The sequence below is a fragment of the Arachis ipaensis genome, chromosome B1 (genome assembly GCF_059453495.1).
Source record: "Arachis ipaensis isolate K30076 ecotype BB chromosome B1, ASM5945349v1, whole genome shotgun sequence".
Classification (NCBI taxonomy): Eukaryota; Viridiplantae; Streptophyta; class Magnoliopsida; order Fabales; family Fabaceae; genus Arachis; species Arachis ipaensis.
Genome location: NC_142436.1, coordinates 127158912 through 127186110, shown reverse-complemented (window position 1 = coordinate 127186110; position 27199 = coordinate 127158912). Strand labels below are relative to the sequence as shown.

At 35.1% G+C, this 27199-nt stretch overlaps 3 protein-coding genes across 3 annotated transcripts; all 3 read right to left on the bottom strand.

Annotated features, from left to right (window-relative positions):
- Positions 1-1855: 1855 nt before the first annotated feature.
- On the bottom strand, positions 1856-21610 carry LOC107633213 (alpha/beta-Hydrolases superfamily protein). Its single transcript, XM_016336856.2, has 5 exons — positions 20800-21610; positions 3999-4415; positions 3494-3806; positions 2752-2911; positions 1856-2539 (listed from the first exon to the last, which is right to left on the bottom strand). The coding sequence occupies exons 2-5, from the start codon at positions 4164-4166 to the stop codon at positions 2071-2073; spliced, it is 1110 nt and encodes a 369-aa protein (XP_016192342.1). The 5' UTR covers positions 4167-4415; positions 20800-21610; the 3' UTR covers positions 1856-2070.
- On the bottom strand, positions 4517-10101 carry LOC148578311 (uncharacterized). Its single transcript, XM_088499309.1, has 5 exons — positions 8608-10101; positions 6780-8284; positions 5645-6572; positions 5479-5565; positions 4517-5377 (listed from the first exon to the last, which is right to left on the bottom strand). Exons 1-5 carry the CDS (start codon positions 10099-10101, stop codon positions 4517-4519), a joined length of 4875 nt encoding a protein of 1624 aa, XP_088355435.1.
- On the bottom strand, positions 21076-23687 carry LOC107633217 (Tetratricopeptide repeat (TPR)-like superfamily protein). Its single transcript, XM_088501704.1, has one exon. The coding sequence runs from the start codon at positions 23535-23537 to the stop codon at positions 21606-21608; it is 1932 nt and encodes a 643-aa protein (XP_088357830.1). The 5' UTR covers positions 23538-23687; the 3' UTR covers positions 21076-21605.
- Between the last annotated feature and the right edge of the window lie 3512 nt (positions 23688-27199).

The following is a 27199-nucleotide window of genomic DNA, read 5'->3' as shown; positions in this document are numbered from 1 at the left end:
AAAAAAATTATATCAAAATTTAATGTATAAACTATTTTTTGAGAATATATATTTAATGATAAATACTTTTGTCGTATTTTAAAATATTTTGAGGACATTTTTATCGTTAATAAAGTAGAGATCATTTTTGTTAATATTCTCATCAGAATTGACTCTAAATAAAAGTAAAAATATTAATTTTAAAAAACAGTTATTACTGGGAAGAGGTAACAACTAACTGCATCAACTTTATATGAAAATATGAAATCAAAGGAGAGGAGAGATCAGAGTAGGTGTATTGTGAAGCAAACAAATCTTAATCGTCTTGCAAGACCAAATCGATATCTGACTAGGTAATACTTCAATAATAATCTTCTTCTTCTTCTTCTTCTTCTTCTTCTTCTTCTTATTATTATTATTATTATTATTATTATTATTATTATTATTATTATTATTATTATGTTAAAAATGACGTGACACACCTAGTGGCTGCAACTACGATTGAGACCAATGTTTTGTATTTAATAATTTAATTGGGTTTGAAAATTGGATGTTGTGGCATATGCAAATGAATGAATTGGGAGGAGTTATTAGGCAACAATGAGCTGTTTGCATGGTCCCATATATATATACCTAAACTTATTAGTTTCTACCTCAATGTAAACCAACCATTATTTTTGAAAGAACCAACTATATAGATATATTAGGTTCCTCATTTTTTGTAAATCTAAACGAAAGCATAGTTTAAATCAAACCCAGCCGTAGGTTCGAACTTCCTCTTTCTGCTCGTTTCAATACTCAATATATTATAGGCTCTCCATCATAATTTTTACCCTATCAATAACAAACATTAGGAAGATAAAAATTCAGAGCATGTAGTTAAATAGTGTATAGTTATTTAGACTAATTAGATACTTTAGTATATCGAATATAAGTAAAATTGTTTAATTTGTGGAAGAGATTGAAAATGATAAAAGATTAAATAACATCTTTAATCCTAATTTTATTTAAATTGACATTAATTTGATAACCGAAACAAGTTCAGTTGATGTAGTTTCTATGGAGTTTTATATCGTGGAACCAATACCTAAAAAAGAATCTAACATCAATGAGCCAACACTTGCAAAAAAAAAAAAAAAAAGTTCATAAGACCTTGTGCTTTTTTACCATAATAGCTAGTTTTTGTGATGATGGTTTTTGAAGTCTATTATAATTTCTTAGGCTACTCTTTTTCCCAATGCTTTAAGTTCGATTCTCATTAGCTTGTAAACCATAAATAATAAATAACAAATAAATTGTTGACATCAATTCAATTCAAAAAGAAAAAAATGGAATCAATTTAAGTCTATGCTTATCAATTGATGGATTAGCTAAATTAGAAAAAAAAAATTGTAGTTAAGGACCAAATTGATGTTAACCGTGAAAAGAAAGTACTCACTGTATAATAAATTATAGAGACAAATGTAAATAAACACTATAATGTTCATTAGTAAAAAGATTGGGTACATATCTTCAATATTATTGTAGTTAATGTAAAATATTTTTTAGAATTCCACGAAAGAACAGTTGCTCTTACATGAATATTTATAACTAATTTAAGGATCAAATTACATCTGTAATGTGTTTTATCATCCAAAGATTAATTTGTTACCCCTTATACATTGAACAACGGAAAGAAGGGGAAAACAACGGAGAATTAAAAGTAATTTTGCATGATAATGAAGTCAATGTGTCAACAAAATAAATAGCGAACAAAGTTGGAATTTTCTTTTTTCTTTTTTAAGTTGAAACGGCGTGGTAGACTGGTAGCCAAGCCGATGGAAAAGAAATTACAAGCAAATTAAAAGAAATTACATATATACGCAGAATCCTTATCTAGACACAAATGACAAATCTAATATTATTAAGTGCACCCACTAACTTTATCTAAGATACACTTAATCATTTATAGGTATTGCCAACTTAAATGTTTGTGTGATTAACAATGATATACTAAACTTGTGAGTCTACAAGAATTTTCCCATAGGAAAGGGGAAAAGTTACAGAACCTCAATATATTATTAAGGGGAAAAAAGTGTCAAAGTTTAAACTTTAAACAGCAGAGACAATGTATTCTTCCAAGAACTTAAAAAGCTCTTGTGCAACTATAGCAGGATACTCCTCTTGTGGAAGAAGTGCACCTGGAACCTCCACAAACTTGCTCACCCCTTTGGCTCCCTTAAGAGCTTCCATCTCAGCCTTTGACCTCTTTGGAGCTCCTTTGGCTGATACAACCAAGACCGGTGTCTTTCCTTCCAACCCCGCAAAGAGTTCGAGGAACTCTTCACGAGATGTTACGGGGTCCAATTCCCCAGTCAAGAAAGCAGCCGGCAAGTATCGTGCTCCTTTTCGTTTTGTCAATGCGTATCTGCTTTCCACAATTCCTGGAGTCACGTTATCCGGGTTTTCATAGACATGGGATTTGTACTGTGATTGGATTGATTTCTCGTTGCTGACAAGCATGTTATACATCATCCAGCCAACTGCAGGAGCCTTTAATGTGCCTCTTAGAAGACCATATCTGTAAAGTTTATTAGAGAAAGAGCAGAGAAACCAGTTATATTATTCATATTAGTGTTCCTTTGGCCAAATCAGACAACATTATTTTGATTTTTAGTTAATATTTAAGATAATCAGGTTAAATCTGCTTCCCTTTAAGTAGTGACCAGAAAGCAATGCAGAGTAACAAAAATATGATCATCACCGGAAAAAGAAGTGCAACAGAAACATTACCTTGTTTCCATGCTGGAATCTCGACCAAACACAATAGGAAGGGGTCCAGCCCAAGTTGGTGCAACTGCAGCTACAGCTTTGGGCTTCACCAAACCCTTTTTTGCCGCACGGACCACTATTGATGCAGCATGCCCTCCTCCGAATATTATCAAATCGTTCTCTAGTTTAACGGACAATGTTAGTCGTAAGCAGTCTAAGCACTAATCAATACAATCCAGGATTGGTTGGACATATCAAACTGCTTAAGGAAAGAAATATACATCCTTGAGGAAATAATGCAAACTGAAGACAATGGATAAACATAAGGCATACATTGCTCCAACAATTCACAAGAAGAATCATCATTTGTGATAGGCATAAATATTCAAGAATACAATGGAAGAAATATATCCACCAATTGGGTCTAGCTATCCTTTATTTAGTGTCTAAAGGCCTTTCCATTTTCCTAAGAAATATCCAAAAGCACCATAAAGAAGTACCTTAGCAAAAATTCATAGTGGAAGTTACTAAGTTTGTAAATACTACTCAAACTTCCAAACTAAACCCCACACAGAATCAGATATACAAATGAAAATTGCTATGGAACAAGAATTTAAAGTATGAAAAATGAAAAGAGAAAGATAAACAGCAATTGCAACCTAACCATCCCATGAAGATAAAAAGAATGATTAAACAAATATACTTCAAAGCTATATAAATCTTAGTCTAATTTAATACAAAATAAGATGGCCTCCCCCAGTACCTGGTTTTATTGGACCAGTGGGTGAATTGATGAAATCAACCAGAAATCTTTCCAATACATCGGCATTGTAATCAATCTTCGGCCGATCCGAATAGCCGAGACCAGGCCAATCAACTATGGTTGCACGCCAATTGATATTGCCGTTACGCTGAACAATGTCACCAGCTACTAATCTCCATTCCTCAACAGTGCTGACATCAGAAATAGTCGGCATCAGCAAGATATTCTGGGAAGGCTCCTCAGCCTCCTTCGCATGTTCCTCATAATAGATGTTTATAGAATTGTCATTGAATTTCCATTGCCAATTACTAGTCTGATCAAGAATAAAAAAAGGGTACAAATCATGAGTCACAGTCACACAAATTCTCTGAAGTTTGGCATGCACAAGCACAATAAAATAAATAAAAATAAATCCAAATTTCAATTTTTAACACAGATCACATAAGTAAAATAAACAGTTTAAGGAATAAAGGGTTAGAAGAGCCAGTTATTAATTTATTATTACCTTCAAAGGTGAGGGTTTTGGGTTGGCGGAGACGTTGGAATAATCAAGAGTGGTTGAAGCGCGAACCTTGAGGAAAGTGAGAGAGTGAAAGGAAAAGGGTCTGCGGATTTTGGAGTAAAGATTGAAGCTTTGAGGTGAAAAAGGCTTGAATGTTGCAGAGAGCGCCATTGTTAGATTACAGGGGAAGAGCTTCGAGTCCAACAAGGAGGCACTGCTGGAACACGGTGGAGATATTTTTTTCTTTTGGTGGAGAAAAATTCTGACAACTGCAATGACACGTCATCAACTTTGTATGCTTGGTGTAACTATTGGGTGTCTCACTGTCTCACACTCTCTTTCAAATATTTCAGTTAACCCCCCTTTGATTCTCCAAATATGACTTGGCCCCAGTCCATTCGGATGCAACTTGGCAAGGCTCTAAGACCATCTCCAACAGAAAATTTATCATTTTTTTTTTTTTTTTGGTGACTGAAATAAATTAAACAAAGAAAAACAAAAGAAACAAAACAAGGAACTGCTTAAATAGAGGGACAGTCCCGTTTAAGACTACTCTTAAACTCCTTCCAAGGTGAAAGAAGCTCCACATGCGAAAGTTGTAACTTCATCGCCATCTTTGCCATAGTATCTGCCACCGTGTTTGCATCTCTCATAATCAAACGAAAGTCAACACGCCAATTCCAATGCATGATATCTCTTATTTTGAGCACCAGTGGATCAATAAACCCAAAACCATCTTGAGTAACAAGATTAAATGCTTCCACACAATCCGTCTCACAAATAACATCTCGTTGACCCACATCCCAAGCTAAGAGATATCCTCTCCAAATAGCAAACAATTCTCCTTGAAGAATACTATTACTCTCAATCATTCCCAAACACCCCCTTTGCCAGCTCCCATTACAATCTCTAATAACACAAGCAAAACCAACACTATCACCCGAACCAAAATAACTAGCATCACAATTAATCTTAAAAGTACCAATGGATGGGGGATTCCAAAAACCATTTAGAGTAGAGGGAAGGGACATACGTTGTAATTCAAAAATATTTCTAAGCTCCTTTTCTGAAGTTAATGCCAGACAAATGACTTTTTCCGGAGGCCAAGTTTCATGGGGATTAAAGATGTCGTTATTCCTTGCTCGCCATATCCACCAAAGTCCCGAAAAGAACTTGAACGGGTGCTCTCTGCTATGATACAAGAACCAGTTCTTCAAATCCAAAGGATGACAAGGAATATCCAACCTTTGCCAGACAAGCTGAGCTTTTGGACAATTCCGAATACAATGTATAACCGATTCCTGGCTAGAAAGACATCTTGGACACCTATCCGATGACGACATCCCTCTTCTAAAGCGAAAACTTGCAGTAGGAAGAGCCTCCTTAAGACACAACCAAGCCAAAAACTTATGCTTTTCCGGAACAAGCTGACGCCAAAGCCAAAGCCAATTCTCCCTCTCCTCCCAACCAAACAGCTGCTTACACAACCACAAGTAACCATTGCGTGAGTCATAGACTTTGGCAGCAGACCCACTCCAATACCAACCCACTTCCGGACCTGCTTGTTCATCTGGATTGTAAGAGAGAATATTATCTTTCAGATTTTGAGATAAAGGAGAATAAAGAGTATCCAAATGCCACCTACCAACCGACCAAATATCCTGTATCCGGAGATTCGAATCAGAAATGTGGACATAATCCATCTCATTAGATAACCGTCCTTCTCTCCTCCAGCTAGAAAACCAAAAATTCTGGTTCAAATCTCCAATACACCAAGCAAACCCATCCTTCAACACTTTCCAAGCCTTGCAAAGACACCTCCAAATGGGAGAGTCCTTGTTCTTAGGATAACTAAAACAGTCATATAGAGATGATCGGTATTTGGCATCCAATAATTGGACCCATAGCTTGTTTGGCTGCTGGAAAAAAGTCCAAACTAGCTTCCCAAGAAGAGCAATATTTACACAATAAGGATCTCTAATCCCCAAACCTCCATATTTTTTTGGAGTAACCAGTACCTTCCAACTAACAAGATTCAATCCTCTTCCATCAACTTGTCCTTTCCAAAGAAATTTCCTCATCATAGACTCCAATTTACTAATGATTCCTTTGGGAAAAATAGAGACCTGCATCTGGTACGTGGGAATAGCAGCGGCAACAGAATTAACCAAGCAGAGTCTACCAGCCCGATTGAGTAAACTCCCTTTCCAGCTTGCTAGCCTACTCCGAATCTTATCCAGGACACCATTGAAAGCTGAACGAGTCACTCTAGAATGGCTAAGGGTAACTCCAAGATACTTGCCCAAATCCTGGACAAATCTGATAGAGGATACCCCAGTGAAAACCTCTTTCCTTGTTGCAGAGACATTCTTGGAGCAAAGCGCTTTAGACTTCTCCACATTAATCTTCATCCCAGATGCTTTGCAAAAAGTCTCTAAAACCAACATCACATTTTGCACTTGTCTCTTTGTAGCTTTACAGAATAGAAGCAAGTCATCCGCAAACATTAAATGGGATATTCTTGGTCCCCCTCTAGAAATAGCAACCGGCTCCCACAAGCCCAAATCAACCTGATGACTAATAAAGCATGCCAGTCGCTCCATACACAACACAAAAAGATAGGGTGACATAGGGTCTCCTTGTCTAAGACCTCGACTAGGAGTAAAGCCATTCAGACGACTCCCATTCCAAAGAATAGATAAGGAAGAAGCAGTGACACAATTCATAATCAAATTAAGTGTAGGAATAGGAAAACCAAAGCTCTTAAGGGTATGAGCTAAAAACCTCCAGTCAACTCTGTCATAAGCTTTCTCCAGATCAATCTTAAAGGCCAGTGTGCCTTTCTTTGATTTAGTCTTCTTCATAAAGTGGAGGACTTCTTGAGCAATAATGATGTTGTCAGGAGTTCCTCGTCCCGGAATAAATCCTCCTTGAAGCGGGCCAACAATCTCCGCAAGATGAGGACGAAGCCTATTAACAAGGACCTTCGTGATGATCTTGTAAACTACATTGCAGAGACTAATCGGCCTGAAATCTTTCATAGATACCGGTGATTCAACCTTTGGAATGAGAACCAGTAAAGTCTCCAACATTCTCGGATCAAGAGTAACACCGGAGAATGCCTGCTTAACCATCTTCCAAACATCAAGACCAATGATCTCCCAATATTCTTTGAAGAAGAAAGCTTGAAACCCATCCGGACCTGGAGCTTTAAAAGAGTTCATGTGAAAAACAGCTGTTTTGACTTCCTCCATAGTAACTGGTGCCGTAAGATTATTGCAAGCTTCCTCATTCAGAGAAGGAAGAGGCACATCACCAAGGCAACCCAAATCAACATCATCCAAATGACAGAATAAGCTTTTATAGAAAGACTCTGCTTCTTGACTCAGAACTTCTGGATCAGTTTCCCACACTCCATCCTTGAGAAAAAGGCCATGAATCTTATTATGCTTCCTTCGCGCAAGAGTTTGAATATGAAAGAATCTTGTATTCCTATCCCCGAACCTTACCCACTGCTCTCTGGACTTTTGGAACCATAGGAGCTCTTCTTGCACTAGAGTATTATTATAATCATCAAGCAACTGTTGCTCTTTCTGACGCAAATAAATACTATCCACCACTTCCAAACGCTTTTGTAAAGAATTAATCTGCTGCTCTAATTCACATTTCTTAACAAAAATGTTACCAAATACCTTCGAGTTAAACTCTAGTGAATTCTTCTGTACTTCTGAAAGCTTGCCATGAATTCCTCTATTACCAGACCACCATGACTGGTTCACAATATCTTTATACCCAGGATGAGTAGCCCAAGCAGCAACAAATCGGAAAGGTCGATTCCCTTTAGGCTGAGGACGACCTTTACAACGCACCAGAATAGGGCAATGATCAGACTGAAGCCTATTTAAAACTTCTGCATAAGCCTCTGGAAAGATAGATAACCAACTACTATTTATACAGACTCGATCAAGCTTTTTTGCCACGTCAACATAATTTTTCACCCTCCTGTACCAAGAAAACTGCCTCCCGATAGTCTTCAGATCAAACAAACCACTATCCCCTAATGAAGTAGCAAACATGTCTGCTCTTTGATGAGAAAATTGACAGCCCTTAGATTCATGAGAAAATTTGACTTCATTAAAATCACCAAGAACAATCCAAGGTCCTTGAAAAACCATGGATTGTGCAACAAGATAATCCCAAAGGAGAACCCTTTTATTAAATTGAGGACTGCCATAAATACCACTACACCTCCAAATTAAATTATCAAAGTGAACCTCAACAATAACACCCTGATCAAAAGCATCAATGAACTTACAACAAACACCCTTCATAGAGGATAGAAACCAAATACCTCCCTTATGCCCCTGTGCCTCTACTATACCAACAGAGTGATACCCCAACCTTTCCCAAAATAATTTTAAATGCTGAAAAGGGGAGTGAGTTTCAACCACAATAAAGAAAACAGGTCTAAATTTCCTAACAAGTTCCTTACAATGCACCCGGGCTAACTTATTAGAAGCACCCCTAATATTCCAAACAATCATATTTAAACTATCCATAAATAATAGGGACAGAATAAATAAGAACATAAACTCTAAACAGAATCACCAACCTCAATAGGTGGTTTGTCCTGCGGTACTGGCACACTCTGATCCTCAATAATTGCCACCTTTGGACCCCCTGACACTGCACTTGCCATGCTTCCATCTACTAAGGTTTCCTCCGTTGTGCCACCATTTTTATCAACTGGCGAGTTCTGCAAGGAGGAAGGCCGAGGACGCTTCCGTAGAGAAATTCCACGACGTGCAGGAGTTCTGCGCGATGGAGATGGCGCAATTTCATGTTTTTCTTGCTTCCCCATCCTAATGCCAGTTGATTTGCCTCCATCACCATGCAAATTGGGCCTTGGAACCCTTCTCGAACCAAACTTGTGCTGCTTTCCATCTTGGTCCTTCAAACCTGATGACTGGCCCATTGTAAATTTTTTCTTACGCAGCACTTGTTGCCAGCCCTCTCCATCATCCATGCATGCCTCATTAACAAGACCATCAGGCACGTGAGGAGCCAATGATTCCGTAACCACATCCTTCCCTTTAACAACTCCTAATTTCTCACCCAAATCACGAGCTTCTGATTCAGCTTCTTTTTGAATCTCATGATTGTTGTGTGGCACTAGTGTTGGGGCTTCATTATTTTTTCCATCACCAAAGGAATTTATGTTTCCTTCCAAGGACTCCTTCTCCATGCACAACGATTTATCATGCCCATACCGTGCACAAGTAGCACAAATCAACTGTAAACTCTCGTACTCCACTTCATAAGTCACACCCTCCACTATAATATGTTTGATTACAGGCAACTCAAGATTAATTTGAACACAAGCTCGGGCATATTTTCCTCTTTCTGCGAGCTTAGTAGCCAAATCTACTTTCACCGGAATCCCAATTGCAGAAGCAATTCGCAGCATTGCTTGTTCCTGGTAGCACCAAATTGGAAGTCCCGAGACTCGAATCCATACCAGCGTTGATCCAAAGGATTTTTCGCATGGCCTAAAATCCACATCCCATGGCTTTACTGCAACATAGTGACCGTCTATCAACCACGGGCCACCAAGAATGACTTTCTCACGATCCCCAGCAATATCAAATTTAACCAAAAAATATCCAAATCCCACATCCAACAAATCAAACCCTCCTTTGATGCGCCATACTATCCGGAGCTTATGCATGAGAGCCGTGTAGCCATAATACTTATCCAACACCTTGATCACGATGGCTTCCTTATAAGGTTCAGCTAGACAGCTCTTTGCCTCCTTGGTAAAACTGACACTTGGTGGACGAGAATCACCCTGCTTACCTGTCACCATTGCGATACCATCCCCAGATAAAGACCCTACTAATGCAAAGGCCTTAGACTTTTCTGCACCAATGACTTTATCTCTAAAAGAGACCTTGGATGGCTTTCCTAACCCCTCTCGAGAAGAACCCTCCTTAACACCGGATACACACCCACCCACGCTCTCCCCCTTATCTCTTCCGATGGCATGGCCATCTTCTTCACCGTGTTTCACCCTCAACCGCTCGCCCCCGCTTTCTCCTTCTCTCATTCTCTTTGAGTACGGAGTACGTACTCTTTCTCTGCTAGGTTTTTCTTTATCATTTTAATTAGTCTTTATTTATGACCTACTTGCTTTAAAAATTAATTTTACATTAATTTTTGTATTTATAACAGTAAATAGGAATTCAAAGCATCTTTCTCTTCTTAATTAAAAGAAATTAACTTTAGTCCTTATTATGGACTTACTTAATTAATTAATTAAAATACTTAAAATTAATATAATTAATTTTTTTAATAATATTTTAAATTTATAAATTTAAAAATAATTCACTATTAAAAGATATTAATATTAAATAAATTCATACATAACAATAATACACAATATATAATTCGAAATTACACTAATTTGTAAAATTACTTAATACAAAGAAAAATATAATTAAACTCTATAGTTGACCACAAGCATTGTGAAATTGCCATGTGTTCAATCAAGTCCTATTTCAGTTGTCTATGCTGCTGCCTATTTCGAAGTTGGACATTTCTTTAGAGAAATTGATGGTATGGTGCAAAATCTTCCTCTCCCAGCTGAGATTGTGATAAGCCATTTTTCGACATCATTATACTCTAAGTCTTGAGCAAAATTTCCTGCATAAGTGTCTCTTTCATCCTCAACAATCATATTATGCAATATAATACGAGCTCTCATTATGTTGGCAAGCTTCTTCTTTTCCCAAAAGCGAGCAGGACCACGTATAATTGCAAAGCGTGCTTGCAACACTCCGAATGGATATGCTCTAGTTGTATCTGGGTTTGTCTGCCAACGATGTATCTGGGTTTGATGAGGATGAGTATGCTCCAGTTGCATTAACATTGGTTCTCTTTGAGCCTCCACTCTGTATAGGTAGTTGGCGTCTCCATTTTTGCTCCAAACGAAACATGTTCTAATGCCTCTCAAACGTGAATTTTTTACCATAATTTGTGAAATAAAGTTTATAGGCCAACTCCTTTATGTCATCAGCATTCGAACTACTCCTTATGTTTCGACTAGCTTGATCGTAGCAACCAGCAAATTGTGCAACAGCCTTGTTGATCTTATACCATTGTTTCTTACATGCAACTACCCCCTTGTCATGTCGGAGCAAAATTCTACACAGTAGCTGTGAATTCGACTCCAAAATATTTCCCCCTTTTGATCGGTACCAACTATAAGGTCAGTTAAAATATTTAACCATGCACTGATTAGCATCTCATCCTCTTTCCAATGCCAATGTTGAATACTATCTTGCCTCCGATCTTCAATATCATCATCATTGAGGTCGATAGCATCTAATCCACGAGGGTTTGCAAAATCTGAATATTCTGAATTTGGACTAGATTGTATCGGAGTCTGAAAGGATGGGTTAGAAGAGCCACCAACACCAAATGAGTTATATCTTGATGCACTGAATTGAGTTGAAAACGGCATATATGTTGGAGTAACATTTTTCACATAGGGGTTAAATATGGATGAAAATGGAAAATGTGGTGTTTGTGAATTTTTATTTTGTGGTTAGAATATAGGAAATTGGTTATTGTAAGGAGTTTGAAAATTGAAATTAGGAAGATTTTGTAGATTTGGATTTTGAAACATATTTGGTAGTGTGAAGTTTTGATTTGGAGCTTGAGAATTTGAGGTTTGAGATTGTTGGTTATTTGGAGTTTGAGAAAAATTTTGTAAAAAATTGAAAAAAGAGTTGAGTTAGTTTGGATCCATTTTTTCGGACAAAAAATAATATTAGCAGAACTTTGATTTCGTAAACTCGAAAGAAGATGAAGAAAAGTAGAAGAAAGTGTGAGAATAGAAGTATATGTAAGTGGTATTTATAGAGTAATAAGATATTAATTTATTAATAATAACGGTAATATAGTAACGGCTAGTTTCCAACGGCTAATTTTGCAACGGCTAGTTTTGTAACGGCTAATTATAATAATGTGATTAGCATTTCAAATTTTAAAAATAAAAAATTATTTAATAAATTAATTATGATTTAATTATTTAATTATGTAAGTGATAGCATTTTAATTATTTAATCTAATTAATTATTATATAAAAAATTAATATAAATTATTAATTAAATAGAGATATAATTATTTAATATAATTTTATAATTATTACTAATTTAATTATTATTTAATTATTTAATTATTTTAAATTTTGTATAATTATTTATTTTTAATAATAACTTGCCAAGTGGCAAGTTATTATTGGTTACAACGAGTTCCTCTGAGTAGAGACTCTCTATTCTTGAACAATGTGCTGGGACTCAATAATGATATGCTCCAACGGTAGGTTCCCCAAAATGTCAGAAAAAGTTGAATGGGAACCAGCCGTTGGAGGTGGTGTAAGACCATCTCCAGCAGGGACTTCATCCTAGTCTCTATTTATCTCCAGCAGGGACTTCATCCTAGTCCCTATTTATGGCCCACCTGTCATAAAAAGTAACTCCACATCAGTTTTTGCGTCATAAACAGTAAATAGGAACTCAAAATATCTCTCTCTTCTCCATTAGGAGGAACTAACTTTAGTCCCCGATGTGGTTCCACTTAATTAATTCATTAATTAAAATACTTAAAATTTTTCAATAATATTTTAAATTTATAAATTTAAAAATAATTCACTATTAAAAGATATTAATATTAAATAAATTCATACATAACAATAATACACAATATATAATTTGAGATTACACTAATTTATAAAATTACTTAATACAAAGAAAAACATAATTAAGCTCTATAGTTGACGACAAGAATTATGAAATTGTCATATGTGTTCAATCAAGTCCTCTTTCAGTGGTCTATACTGCTGCCTATTTTGAAGTTGGGCATTTCTTTGGAGAAATTGACAGTATGGTGCAAAATCTTTCTCTCCCAACGGAGGTTGTGATAAGCCATTTTCGACATCATCATACTCTAAGCCTGGAGCAAAATTTCCTGCATAAGTGTCTCTTTCATCCTCAACAATCATATTATGCAATATAATACAAGCTCTTATTATGTTGGCAAGCTTCTTCTTTTCCCAAAAAAAGCAGGACCACGTATAATTGCAAAGTGTGCTTGCAACACTCTGAATTGGTATGCTCCAGTTGTATCTGAATTTGTTTGCCAACGGTGTATCTGGGTTTGATGAGGATGAGTATGCTCCAGTTGCACTAACCTTGGTTCTCTTTGAGCCTCCACTCTGTGTAGGTAGTTGGCTTCTCTATTTTTGCTCCAAAAAAAACATGTTCCAATGCCTCTCAAACGTGAATTTTTTACCATAATTTGTGGAATAAAGTTTATAGGCCAACTCCTTTATGTCATCAACATTCGAACCACTCCTTATGTTTCGACTAGCTTGATCGTAGCAACCAACAAATTGTGCAACTTCCTTGTTGATCATATACCATCGTTTCTTACATACAACTACCCCCTTGTCAAGTCGGAGCAAAATTTTACACAGTAGCTGTGATTCGACTCCAAAATATTTTCTCCTTTTGATCGGTACTAACTATAGGGTCAATTGAAACATTTAACCATGCATTGATCAGCATATCATCCTCTTTCCAATGCCAGTGTTGAATACTATCTTGCCTCCGATCTTCAATATCATCATCATTGAGGTCGATAGAATCTAATCCACGAGGGTTTGTAAAATCTGAATATTGCGAATTTGGACTAGATTGTATCGGAATTTAAGAGTATGGGTTAGAAGAGCCACCAACACCAGATGAGTTATGTCTTGATGCACTGAATTGAGTTGGAAACGGAAGAGATGTTGGAGTAACATTTTCGACAAAGGGGAATGAAAATGGAGAATGCGGTGTTTGTGAATTTTGATTTTGTGGTTGGAATATAGGAAATTAATTATTGTAAGGAGTTTGAAAATTGAAATTAGGAAGATTTTGTGGATTTGGATTTTGAAACATATTTGGTAGTGTGAAGTTTTGATTTAGAACTTGAGAGTTTGAGGTTTGAGATTGTTGGGTATTTGGAGTTTGAGAAAAGTTTTGTAAATAATTGGAAAAAGAGTTGAGTTCGTTTGGATCCATTTTTTCGAACAAAAAATAATATCAGCAGAACTTTGATTTCGTAAACTTGGAAGAAGATGAAGAAGAGTAGAAGAAAGTATGAGAATAGAAGTATATGTAAGTGGTATATATAGAGTAATAAGATATTAATTTATTAATAATAACGGTAACATAGTAACGGCTAGTTTCCAACGGCTAATTTTGCAATGGCTAGTTTTGCAACGGCTAATTTTAAAAATGTGGTTAGCATTTTTAATTTTAAAAATAAAAATTATTTAATAAACTAATTATGATTTTATTATTTAATTATGTAAGAGTTAGCATTTTAATTATTTAATCTAATTAATTATTATAATTATTAACAAATTAATTATAATTTAATTATTTAATTAATTATTATTTAAAAAATTAATATAAATTATTAATTAAATAGAGATATAATTATTTAATATAATTATTAATTATAATTATTACTAATTTAATTATTTAATATAATTTTTAATTATTTTAAATTTTATATAATTATTTATTTTAGTGGCAAATTATTATCGGTTACAATGAGTCCCTCTGAGTAGGGACTCTCTGTTCTTGAACAACGTGTTGGGACTCAATAATGATATGCTCCAATGGTAGGTTCCCCTAAATGTCAGAAAAAGTTGAATGGGAATCACCCATTCAACTTTTTCCTGACACTTTGAGAAACTTACCGTTGGAGAAGCAGAAAAACAAGTTTCCTCACGGAGATCAAGGTAGATGAGTCCCTGCTCAGAGGGACTCAAGGAGAACCAATGGTAACTTGCCACCTTTTAAATAAATAATTATAATTTTATTTAATTAATAATTTATAATAATTATTTAAATAATAATTAATTAAGTAATTAAATTATAATTAATTTATTAATAATTATAATAATTAATTAGATTAAATAATTAAAATTTTTAATTAATAATTTGTATTAATTATTTATATCATAATTAATATTAAATATTATTTATAATTATATTATTATATTAAACTAGCCGTTGTAAGATTTCGCACCATACCATCAATTTCTCCAAAGAAATGCCCAACTTCGAAATAGGCAGCAGCATAGACAATTGAAAGAGGACTTGATTGAACACATATGGCAATTTCACAATGCTTGTCGTCAACTATAAAGCTTAATTATGTTTTTCTTTGTATTAAGTAATTTTACAAATTAGTGTAACCCCGAATTATATATTGTGTATTATTATTATATATGAATTTATTTAATATTAATATCTTTTAATAGTGAATTATTTTTAAATTTATAAATTTAAATTACATTATTGAAAAAAATTAATTACATTAAATTCAAGTATTTTAATTAATTAGTTAAGTGGGACCACAATAGGGACTAAAGTTAGTTCCTCCTAATGGAGAAGAGAGAGATGCTTTGAGTTCCTAACTTCCTATTTACTGTTCATGACGCAAAAGCTGATGTGGAGTTATTTTTTATGACAGGTGGGCCATAAACACGGACTGTGATGAGTTCCCTACTGGAGATGGTCTAAGTAACTCCACATCAGCTTTGGCGTCAAAAACAGTAAATAGAAACTCAAAGCATCTCTCTCTTCTCCATTAGGAGGAACTAACTTTAGTCCTCGTTGTGGTCCCACTTAATTAATTAATTAAAATACTTAAAATTAATGTAGTTAATTTTTCAATAATATTTTAAATTTATAAATTTAAAAATAATTCGCTATTAAAAGATATTAATATTAAATAAATTCATACATAACAATAACACATAAAATATAATTTGGGATTTCACTAATTTGTAAAATTATTTAATACAAAGAAAAACGTAATGAAGCTCTATAGTTGACGACAAACATTGTGAGATTGCCATATATGTTCAATCAAGTCCTCTTTCAGTTGTCTATGCTGCTGCCTATTTCGAAGTTGGGCATTTTTTTGGAGAAATTGATGGTATGGAACAAAATCTTCCTCTCCCAGCTGAGGTTGTGAAAAGCAACTTTCGTCATCATCATACTCTAAGCCTTGAGAAAAATTTTCTGCATAAGTGTCTCTTTCATCCTCAACAATCATATTATGCAATATAATACAAGCTCTCATTATGTTGGGATGCTTCTTCTTTTTCCAAAAGCGAGCTGGACCACGTATAATTGCAAAGCGTATTTGCAACACTCCGAATGGGTATGCTCCAGTTGTATCTGGGTTTGTCTGCCAACGGTGTATCTGGGTTTGATGAGGATGAGTATGCTCCAGTTGCACTAACTTTGGTTCTCTTTGAGCCTCCACTCTGTGTAAGTAGTTGGCTTCTCCATTTTTTCTCCAAACGAAATATGTTCCAATGCCTCTCAAACGTGAATTTTTTACCATAATTTGTGGAATAAAGTTTATAGGCCAACCTCCTTTATGTCATCAGCATTCGAACCACTCCTTATGTTTTGACTAGCTTGATCGTAGCAACCAGCAAATTGTGCAACAGCCTTGTTGATCTTATACCATCGTTTCTTACATGCAACTACCCCCTTGTCATGTCGGAGCAAAATTCTACACAGTAGCTGAAAATTCGACTCCAAAATATTTCCCCCTTTTGATCGGTACCAACTATAGAGTCAGTTGAAATATTTAACCATGCACTGATCAGCATCTCATCCTCTTTCCAATGCCAGTGTTGAATACTATCTTGCCTCCTATCTTCAATATCATCATCATTGAGGTCGATAGCATCTAATCCATGAGGGTTTGCAAAATCTGAATATTGCGAATTTGGACTCGATTGTATCAGAGTCTGAGAGGATGGGTTAGAAGAGCCACCAACACCAGATGAGTTATGCCTTGATGCACTGAATTGAGTTGGAAACGGCAGTAATGTTGGAGTAACATTTCCGACAGAGGGGTTAAATATGGATGAAAATGAAAAATGTGGTGTTTGTGAAGTTTGATTTTGTGGTTGGAATATAGGAAATTGATTATTGTAAAGAGCTTGAAAATTGAAATTAGGAAGATTTTGTGAATTTAGATTTTGAAACATATTTGGAACTTGGAAGTGTGAAATTTTGATTTGGACCTTGAGAGTTTGAGGTTTGAGATTGTTGTGTATTTGGAATTTGAGAAAAGTTTTTTAAATAATTGAAAAAAGAGTTGAGCTGGTTTGGATCCATTTTTTTGAACAAAAAATAATATCAGCAGAACTTTTATTTCGTAAACTCGGAAGAAGATGAAGAAGAGTAGAAGAAAGTGTGAGAATAGAAGTATATGTAAGTTGTATATATAGAGTAATAAGATATTAATTTATTAATAATAACGGTAACATAGTAGCGGCTAGTTTCTAACGGCTAATTTTGCAACGACTAGTTTTGCAATAGCTAATTATAATAATGTGGTTAGCATTTTAAATTTTAAAAATAAAAATTATTTAATAAACTAATTATGATTTAATTATTTAATTATGTAAGTGTTAGCATTTTAATTATTTAATCTAATTAATTATTATAATTATTTTTTAAATAATTAATAAAAATTATTAATTAAATAGAGATATAATTATTTAATATAATGATTATAATTAATAACAAATTAATTATAATTTAATTATTTGATTAATTATTATTTAATTAAATTAAAATATAATTATTTAATTAATTATTGTAAGGAGCTTGAAAATTGAAATTAAGAAGATTTTGTGGATTTGAATTTTGAAACATATTTGGTAGTGTGAAGTTTTGATTTGGAACTTGAGAGTTTGAGGTTTGAGATTGTTGGGTATTTGGAGTTTGAGAAAAGTTTTGTAAATAATTGAAAATAGAGTTGAGTTGGTTTGGATCTATTTTTTCGAACAAAAAATAATATCAGCAGATCTTTGATTTCATAAACTTGGAAGAAGACGAAGAAGAGTAGAAGAAAGTGTGAGAATAGAAGTGTATATAAGTGGTATATATAGAGTAATAAGATATTAATTTATTAATAATAACGGTAACATAGTAACGGCTAGTTTTCAACAGCTAATTTTGCAACGGCTAATTTTGCAACGGCTAATTTTAATAATGTGGTTAGCATTTTAAATTTTAAAAATAAAAAGTATTTAATCAACTAATTATGATTTAATTATTTAAATATGTAAGTGTTAGCATTTTAATTATTTAATCTAATTAATTATTATAATTAATTAACAAATTAATTATAATTTAATTATTTAATTAATTATTATTTAATTAAATAGAGATATAATTATTTAATTAAATAGAGATATAATTATTTAATTACTTTAAATTTTATATAATTATTTATTTTTAATAATAACTTGCCAAGTGACAAGTTATTATTGGTTACAATGAGTCCCTATGAGTAGGACTCTCTATTCTTGAACAACATGGTGGGACTCAATAATGATATGCTCCAATGGTAGGTTCTCCAAAAAATGTCAGAAAAAGTTGAATGGAACCAGCCATTGGAGGGGTTCTAAGACCATCTCCAACAGGGAACTCATCTCAGTCCCTATTTAGACTTATCTGTCATAAAAAGTAACTCCACATCAGCTTTTGCGTCATAAACAGTAAATAGAAACTCAAAGCATCTCTCTCTTCTCCATTAGGAGGAGCTAACTTTAGTTTCCGTTGTGGTCCCACTTAATTAATTAATTAAATACTTAAAATTAATGTAATTAATTTTTTAATAATATTTTAAATTTATAAATTTAAAAATAATTCACTATTAAAATATATTAATATTAAATAAATTCATACATAACAATAATACACAATATATAATTCGGGATTACACTAATTTGTAAAATTACTTAATACAAAGAAAAACATAATTAAGCTCTATAGTTGATGACAAGTAGTGTGAAATTGCCATATGTGTTCAATCAAGTCCTCTTTCAGTTGTATAGGCTCCTGCCTATTTCGAAGTTGGGCATTTCTTTGGAGAAATTGATGGTATGGTGCAAAATCTTCCTCTCCCAGCTGAGGTTGTGATAAGCCATTTTCGATATCATTATACTCTAAGTCTTGAGCAAAATTTCCTACATAAGTGTCTCTTTCATCCTCAACAATCATATTATGCAATATAATACGAGCTCTCATTATGTTGGCAAGATTCTTCTTTTTCCAAAAGCGAGCAGGATCACGTATAATTGCACGCAACACTCCGAATGGGTATACTCCAATTGTATCTGGGTTCGTCTACCAACAGTGTATCTGGGATTGATGAGGATGAGTATGCTCCAGTTTCACTAACCTTGGTTCTCTTTGAGCCTCCACTCTTTGTAGGTAGTTGGCTTCTCCAATTTTGCTCCAAACGAAGCATGTTTCAATGCCTCTCAAACGTGAATTTTTTACCATAATTTGTGAAATAAAGTTTATAGGCGAACTCCTTTATGTCATCAGCATTCGAACCACTCCTTATGTTTCGACTACCTTGATCGTAGCAACCATCAAATTGTGCAACAGCCTTGTTGATCTTATACCATCGTTTCTTACATTCAACTAACTCCCCTTGTCATGTCGGAGCAAAATTCTACATAATAGCTGTGAATTCGACTCCAAAATATTTCTCCCTTTTGATCGGTACCAACTATAGGGTCTGTTGAAACATTTAACCATGCACTAATAAGCATCTCATCCTCTTTCCAATGCCAGTGTTGAATACTATCTTGCCTCCGATCTTCAATATCATCATCATTGAGGTCGATAGCATCTAATTCACGAGGTTTTGCAAAATCTGAATATTGTGAATTTGGACTAGATTGTATCGGAGTCTGAGAGAATGTGTTAGAAGAGCCACCAAAACTAGATGAGTTATGTCTTGATGCAATTGAGTTGGAAACGGCAGAGATGTTGGAGTAACATTTCCGACAGAGGGGTTAAATATGGATGAAAATGGAAAATGTGGTGTTTGTGAATTTTGATTTTGTGGTTGGAATATAGGAAATTGATTATTGTAAGGAGCTTGAAAATTGAAATTAGGAAGATTTTGTGGATTTAAATTTTGAAACATATTTGGTAGTGTGAAGTTTTGATTTGGAACTTGAGAACTTGAGGTTTGAGATTGTTGGGTATTTGGAGTTTGAGAAAAGTTTTGTAAATAATTGAAAAAAGAGTTGAGTTAGTTTGGATCCATTTTTTCGAATAAAAAATAATATCAGCAGAACTTTGATTTCGTAAACTTGGAAGAAGATGAAGAAGAGTAGAAGAAAGTGTGAGAATAGAAGTGTATGTAAGTGGTATATATAGAGTAATAAGATATTAATTTATTAATAATAACGGTAACATAATAACGGCTAGTTTCCAACGGCTAATTTTGCAACAGCTAGTTTTGTAACGGCTAATTTTAATAGTGTGGTTAACATTTTAAATTTTAAGAATAAAAATTATTTAATAAACTAATTATGATTTAATTATTTAATTATGTAAGTGTTAACATTTTAATTATTTAATCTAATTAATTATTATAATTATTAATTAAATAGAGATATAATTATTTAATATAATTATTCAATTATTTTAAATTTTATATAATTATTTATTTTTAATAATAACTTGTCAAGTGACAAATTATTATTGGTTACAGTGAATCTCTCTAAATAGGATTCTCTATTCTTGAACAACGTGCTGAGCTGAAACTCAATAATGATATGTTTTAAGGGTAGGTTCTCCAAAATGTCAGAAGGTAGATTTTCCAAAATATCACAAGTTGGAGGTGCTCTAATGTTGTAGAATAACTCTACTTGCATGCATTTATTTGAAAATTAATTCTTTTGACTTTTGGTGCCTCTTTAAGCAAATTTTCAACTGCCAAGGTTTATTGAATTGAATGTTGAATAGGGCACCTCATTTTTATCCTTGACCTTGATTAGGGAACAGCCATTTCATTTCTCTCGGGAGAAACTGAAATAAGTTGTTTTTTTCTGTCCTCTTTCTTTTCTAATACACAATGTCAATTTATCTAATAAACAATTGTTAACAGAAGACAAAAATCAAAGGCGGAAGAAAATTTGTAATTAAGGCTGAAATCCTGAGTTGAATCAATTCAACTTTAATACACAGGTCGATAGTGTTTTTTTATGAGTGTCATTATAAGCTCTTCTGCTGCATTGAATGCCACTGAGTCGATAACGTTTTATTTCTTTCACTTTAGTTACCACTGTATTGCTCCAATGACTGAGAGAATTGAGCACTAACATTGCCACCAAATAACGTGCAATGTTAAATTAACCACTTGAATTTTGATGGGTGGTAACCTCTGTTCACGAACTCTATCCGCAAACCACCACTTCGGTATTGTTGTGATCAGACTTTAGCTTTGCTATACTTCTAAACAGTCCTCGTTTAACTCAATTTAAACTTGGTTAACACTTGACAGAATAGCTGAATGCTTCTCTTGAAGCCTATCTGATTATCATGATTCAGATATGTCCAATGTTGTTATGGCATCAGCATTGAGTCATCTAGTTCTGTCAATTCGGTGAGAGCAATCAAGGTAGACTTAAAAAATCACTTTTATCACCACTCACCAATAATCTCTGCAAGAACAAAAACCATCTTTGAATGAGTGGAAGCGGCTTCTATCTCTCACAATGATTTCTACCTCATAAACTTTAGAAATCAGCTTCATGTAAGTATGGCAGTCCCCACAAACCCTCAGGTTCTTCACTATTCTTAAAACCCTTCCCTTAGGAACTTTTGCTATTCCAAAAGCTGCAGCAAGCTTCTCGCTGTGCTTAGACACCGAATCCTCTTTTTCCTCCTCTTCAATATCATGCAAGACACTCCTTACTTGTGGCGCATAGCCTACTTCTGCTCTGAGTCTCAGCATGATTTCCCTCAATTTACTATGAGCCTCTTCTGTAACCTCGTTCGGCTTTTCACCTGCCACAAAACCATATATGACTTTGTCAATTTCAATCATGCTCCAACCAGGTGTTTTTTTCATGCTCCTTTCAGTCATTGTTCTTCTTATGCTGGCAACATCCTTCCATTTCCCTGCTACAGCATAAACATTGGAGAGCAGTACATGGTCACCAGAGTTGTTTGGATCCATCTCAGCAAGCCTTGCTTTCACAAGCTCTGCCAACTCGATATTACCATGAATGCTGCAAGCCCCTAGGAGAGTCCTCCAAATGATAGCGTTGGGTGAAATTGGCATTTGACATACAAATTCATAGGCTTTCTGCAACTGAGCGGCTCGACCATACAGATCAACCATACAACCATAATGCTCAACAGCAGGTACAATACCATACATATTCTTCATCTTGGAAAAATAAGCACAACCTTGGTCAACCAAGCCGCTATGGCTACAAGCATATAGAAGAGAGATGAAGGTAATACCATCTGGCCTAACTCCAGAGTCTTCCATCTCATGGAAAAGCCGTATTGCCTCTTCTCCATGACCCTGCATTGCAAGGCCTGCTATCATTGACGTCCATGTCACAATGTTCCTCGCCATCGGCACATTTTCAAACACTAACCTAGCCATGGCCACATTCCCACATTTGGAGTAGGTATCTATGAGAGCATTATTCACCGAAACAATGTGAAGAAACCCAGCTTTCTCCATACACCCATGTAAAATCTTCCCAAACGCAAACGCCCCGGCTTGAGCGCAAGCAGACAACACCCCAGTAAGGCTCACCTCATTCGGCCTGATCCCCTCTCGCAGCATCTCCCTGAAAAACCCAAAAGCTTCATCAAAATAACCATTGTGGGCAAACCCAACAATCATGGTGCTCCAAGAAACACCATCCTTCAGAGTCATCTCAGAATAAACTCTACTTGCCAACTCAAGCTCCCCTGCTTTGGTGTAACCAGCAAGCATCACATTCCAAGAGGTCAAATTCCTAATAGGCATCTGTTCAAACGCACCTTGCGCGCCACAGATATCCCCACACCTGAAACAAGCAGTGACAACAGCATTCCAAGTTACAACATTTGGGTCTGGCATTTCCTCGAACACCTTCCTTGCAGAGCAAGAATCACCGCATTCGCCATACATACTAATCAATGTCGTCCCAACAAAAACATGGGTATGAAAGCAATGACGTAGAGCTTGACAATGCAACTGAACACCAGCTCTGAGGTCTCCGCAGTTAGCGAGTCCTTTGAGCGCAAAAGCGAAAGTGAAGCTATCGGGAATAAGGGTGTCGTGGCGGCGCATTTGGAGGAAGGGGTGAATGGCATGGTGAGGGATTTCTGAGAGAGCGAGTGCGCGAATGAGGGTGTTGTACATGAAGGTGTCAGGGTTAGGGAAGTGGTGGAAGAGACGGCGAGCGTAGTGGAGAGCATCGGATACGGAAACTGCGCAGTGGAGAAGAAACTTCCCGAAGACGATTGGGTCGTCGTGGAAGCCGGTTGTGTAGATTTGAGCGTGGACTTGCTTGGTGGTCCTCACGGTGCAGCACTTGCTCAGCAATGAAACCCACCGCTGTTCCGAGATATTCATCACTTCTTCTTCTTCTTCATTCCTCTGCTTTCATCCTGAGTTCACCGATCGGGGCTTATGCCCGCCACATTTAAAAATGACTTCATTCCTCTGTTTTCAACTTGTAATTTTTGTGTAATTTGGCTAGTGCTGAAATCAAAATAACCCCTCTTCGCTGAAATTTCAAGGAAAAGATTAAAGAGTGAGTTAATTCAGCCATTAATTTAAAAATTAGCAAAAATTATAAAGGCTATTGAAACAGAGTAAAATCAATTTTAAGGTCTATGATGCCGGGACACGGTACAAATATGGGAACTGAAATGATACGAAATATGTAATACACAAATTTTAAAATTTTATAAGATACAAGAATAATATATATATAAAATATAAAGTATTGTTTAGATAAATTTTAAAAATATTTTAATATTTATTAATATTAAAATATAAAATAATTCAAAAATTAATTTATTTATAAAAATTAAAATAATGATGTGTAATTATATTATGCTATTGTGTAATTCATAAATATAGAATTGTTAAAGTCAATAACATGTAAAATGTAGGTTACGTTTTCACTTAATTGAAATTTAAAAAGCTGCATGTAACTGCAAAACACAACTTGAGTTTGGCAGGGGAGGAGAAGGAAGCCTTAAAACATGTCTCTATTCCATGTATGCTAACATGTCCGGAAATTTTGACTATCCTCGAAACTCCAAAATGCAACATGCATGGGTTTGTTAGGGTGCACAGACAAAACGCAATCTGCGATTGGCAGCCTCCCCATCTGCATGTGTGACACATGTAAAGGAGAGTGGTGGAGCCGACCTTTAAAAGTAAAACACAGGCCATGAATGTTTTACCATTTTCCTTTCATTTTACTTGCTGTGAGTGAGAGTTTTGAAAGTAAAAGGGTTGGATTGAGAGTGAAAAGAAATAAGTTTGTGAGGAAGAAGAATCACATAAAGTTTGGGGTTTCATTTTATGAAAAAGAAAAAATGGTTCATAATTTTATTTTACCTAAAGAACACATTATTAAATATCTAAATCATTCTCAATGGGTAAATGATTTTTTTTTTAATTTTATGATGAATAAATAAATTTTTGTTCTTTATTTATATATTTTAACTAATAAATTTATTGTTAATTTTATTATTATTATTATTATTATTATTATTAGTAGTAGTAGTAGTAATAGCAGTAGTAGTAGTAGTGACATTATTATTATTGTTATTATTATTATGCTTAACTCTCGAAAAAAAAATTGTTATCACGATTAGTATAATAGAATATTGTTGAGGATGATAATAATAAATGATTATTATTATTTTGTAATAAAAATAAATAGTACTGTTTAATAAATAAATATTTATTATTTTTTAATAACTTATTAATATTTTTTAATAATAAATGATACTGTTTAATAATAGAATATCATTTAAGATAATAATAATAATAATAAATTGTTATTATTTTTTAATAATAAATAATATTATTTAATAATTTTTTATTATTTTTTAAAAATTGTTTAATAAATAAATAAATAAATTATTTTTAATAATAATAAATAAATATCGTTTAATAATATTGCTGTTATTATTTTTTGAATAAACTATTAACTGATATTATTTAGAATTTAAATAATTATTATTTTTCTTTTTGCAAGCTATCAGGAATTTGTTGTCTAGAAAACTCGATCCGCCAGATACCTTTAACGAGATAGCTGCAGTATCACTGGCGTTTACTGGGTTTCAACATGTTTCGCGAGTAGGCAAAATAAGAGGCCATTCTACAACTGCTGAGTGCATTGGTGGAATGGTGGAGGCCGAAAACTCACACGTTTCACCTTCCAGTTGGGGAAGTGACGGTGATGCTGGAAGACGTTACGTATATACTTTGCCTCCTGGTTAATGGGGAGCCCGTGACGGGTAGAATAGACAGCACTCACCAGTTTTTTATGGAGAACTGCATTGCTTGTTTTGGTCGGGAGCCAGGTCCGCAGGATCACGTCTTGGGTAAGGTGAATCTTGCATGGGTTCGGCGGTGCAGAGACACCGAACCGTGTGACACGCATTGAGCAGTATGTCTGGGCTCACATTTTCTGCGTGTTTGGAATGGTTGTGTTTCCGAATAAGTCCACACTTCATTGAGCTCGAAGTTTCTGCCTCTGCTTCGCGATTTTCACCGAAGTCCAGCTTACAGTTGGGGGGCAGCCAATCTGGCACATCTATACAGATCGTTGTGTCGTGCATCACGATACAACTGTAAAGAGATGGATGACCCCCTCATACTGCTTTTTGTTTGGGCGTGGGAGCGTATGCCGCTCCTGACACCTATATCCCGCGATCAGCTCGGCAATGTTGGTATTCCACTTGCGCGACGGTATTGTGTTTTATTGTACTTATTGTTATTGTTATTGTTGTTGTTGTTATTGTTGTTTTTGTTGTTGTTTAGGTGGAGTCATTGGTGTCGACATACAAAATATATACGGAGGCCTACTACGCATTTTAGGCGAGGACTCGATGACATGGGAGTTGACAGTGTAAGTTTTAACTATTAATGTCCAATATTTTTATTCAGAAGAATAATTTTCCTAATCAGCCTCTTGGTAACTAATTTGCAGTTTATATGGCGGCCGTATATGGGAGTGGGGGTTCCGGATGACCTCGCTGCCCATTTGTTTTTGTGCTCCACGCAGTCGCCGCTAGTGTCATTCGAGTGCATAGAGTGGCACCCGACAGACCGAGTTAGACGACAGTTCGGGATGCAATAGCTTCCACCAAGCCCGGCATCAGGCCCGACATTTGACCTTGGTCGTGATCATTGCAAGCGTTTGACAGGAACACAGAACCATGAATGGGGAGAAATTTACAGTCAACGGGTTAATAGGTATAGATCTGACTGCTATAACACATGGTAATTAGGCAAGGAGATTATTGACTTTCATCCTCTCCCAGTGTACTACATGTGGTACACACAGTAGTACGGGATTCACCTACAATTGTCAGATAGAGTTGTAGGTGAAGAGGTTGGCACGAATGAACCAAAGCCATAACAGGAAGAACTAGCTGGTCCTCAGAGCAAGTCCCGCCTCATGAGCAGCAGTTTCCGATATTATTAATAATTATTATTATTAATTTTTACCGTTTTAAATTATTATTAATTATTATTGTTTAGGTTTATCTATTATCATTAATTACTATTAATTGTAATTAATTGTTAACTAGGTTCCGATATATGAGCACCACTATTAAGTCCAGGCATAAGAGCACCAGTATCAGATGCCGATATATGAGCAACAGTTTCAGGATCCGGCATATACCCAGCAGTTTCAGGCACCGGCCTACGGCCAACAGCAACAAGAGTGGTCGGCATATGAGCAGCAGGCACCATACATACTGGAACCACAGCCATATGAGGCACCTGAGCCCTACATACCACAGCTGGTAATTCCAGTCGATGGTCACTTTAGTCCGTTGGGTGGATCTGACACCCTCAGCTTGTCTTAGGTCATGAGAGATACAGATTATCTATTTCCAACGCCACCGCAGGAAAGGTCTGCTCCATCTCAGCAGTCTGGTGGTCATCGCGCCACATCAGGTCATGCCAGTGACTTTGACTTTGATCGATCGACAGGTCATATAGATCCGCCCGGTCCTTCCGCACCACCGCGTACCCAGTTG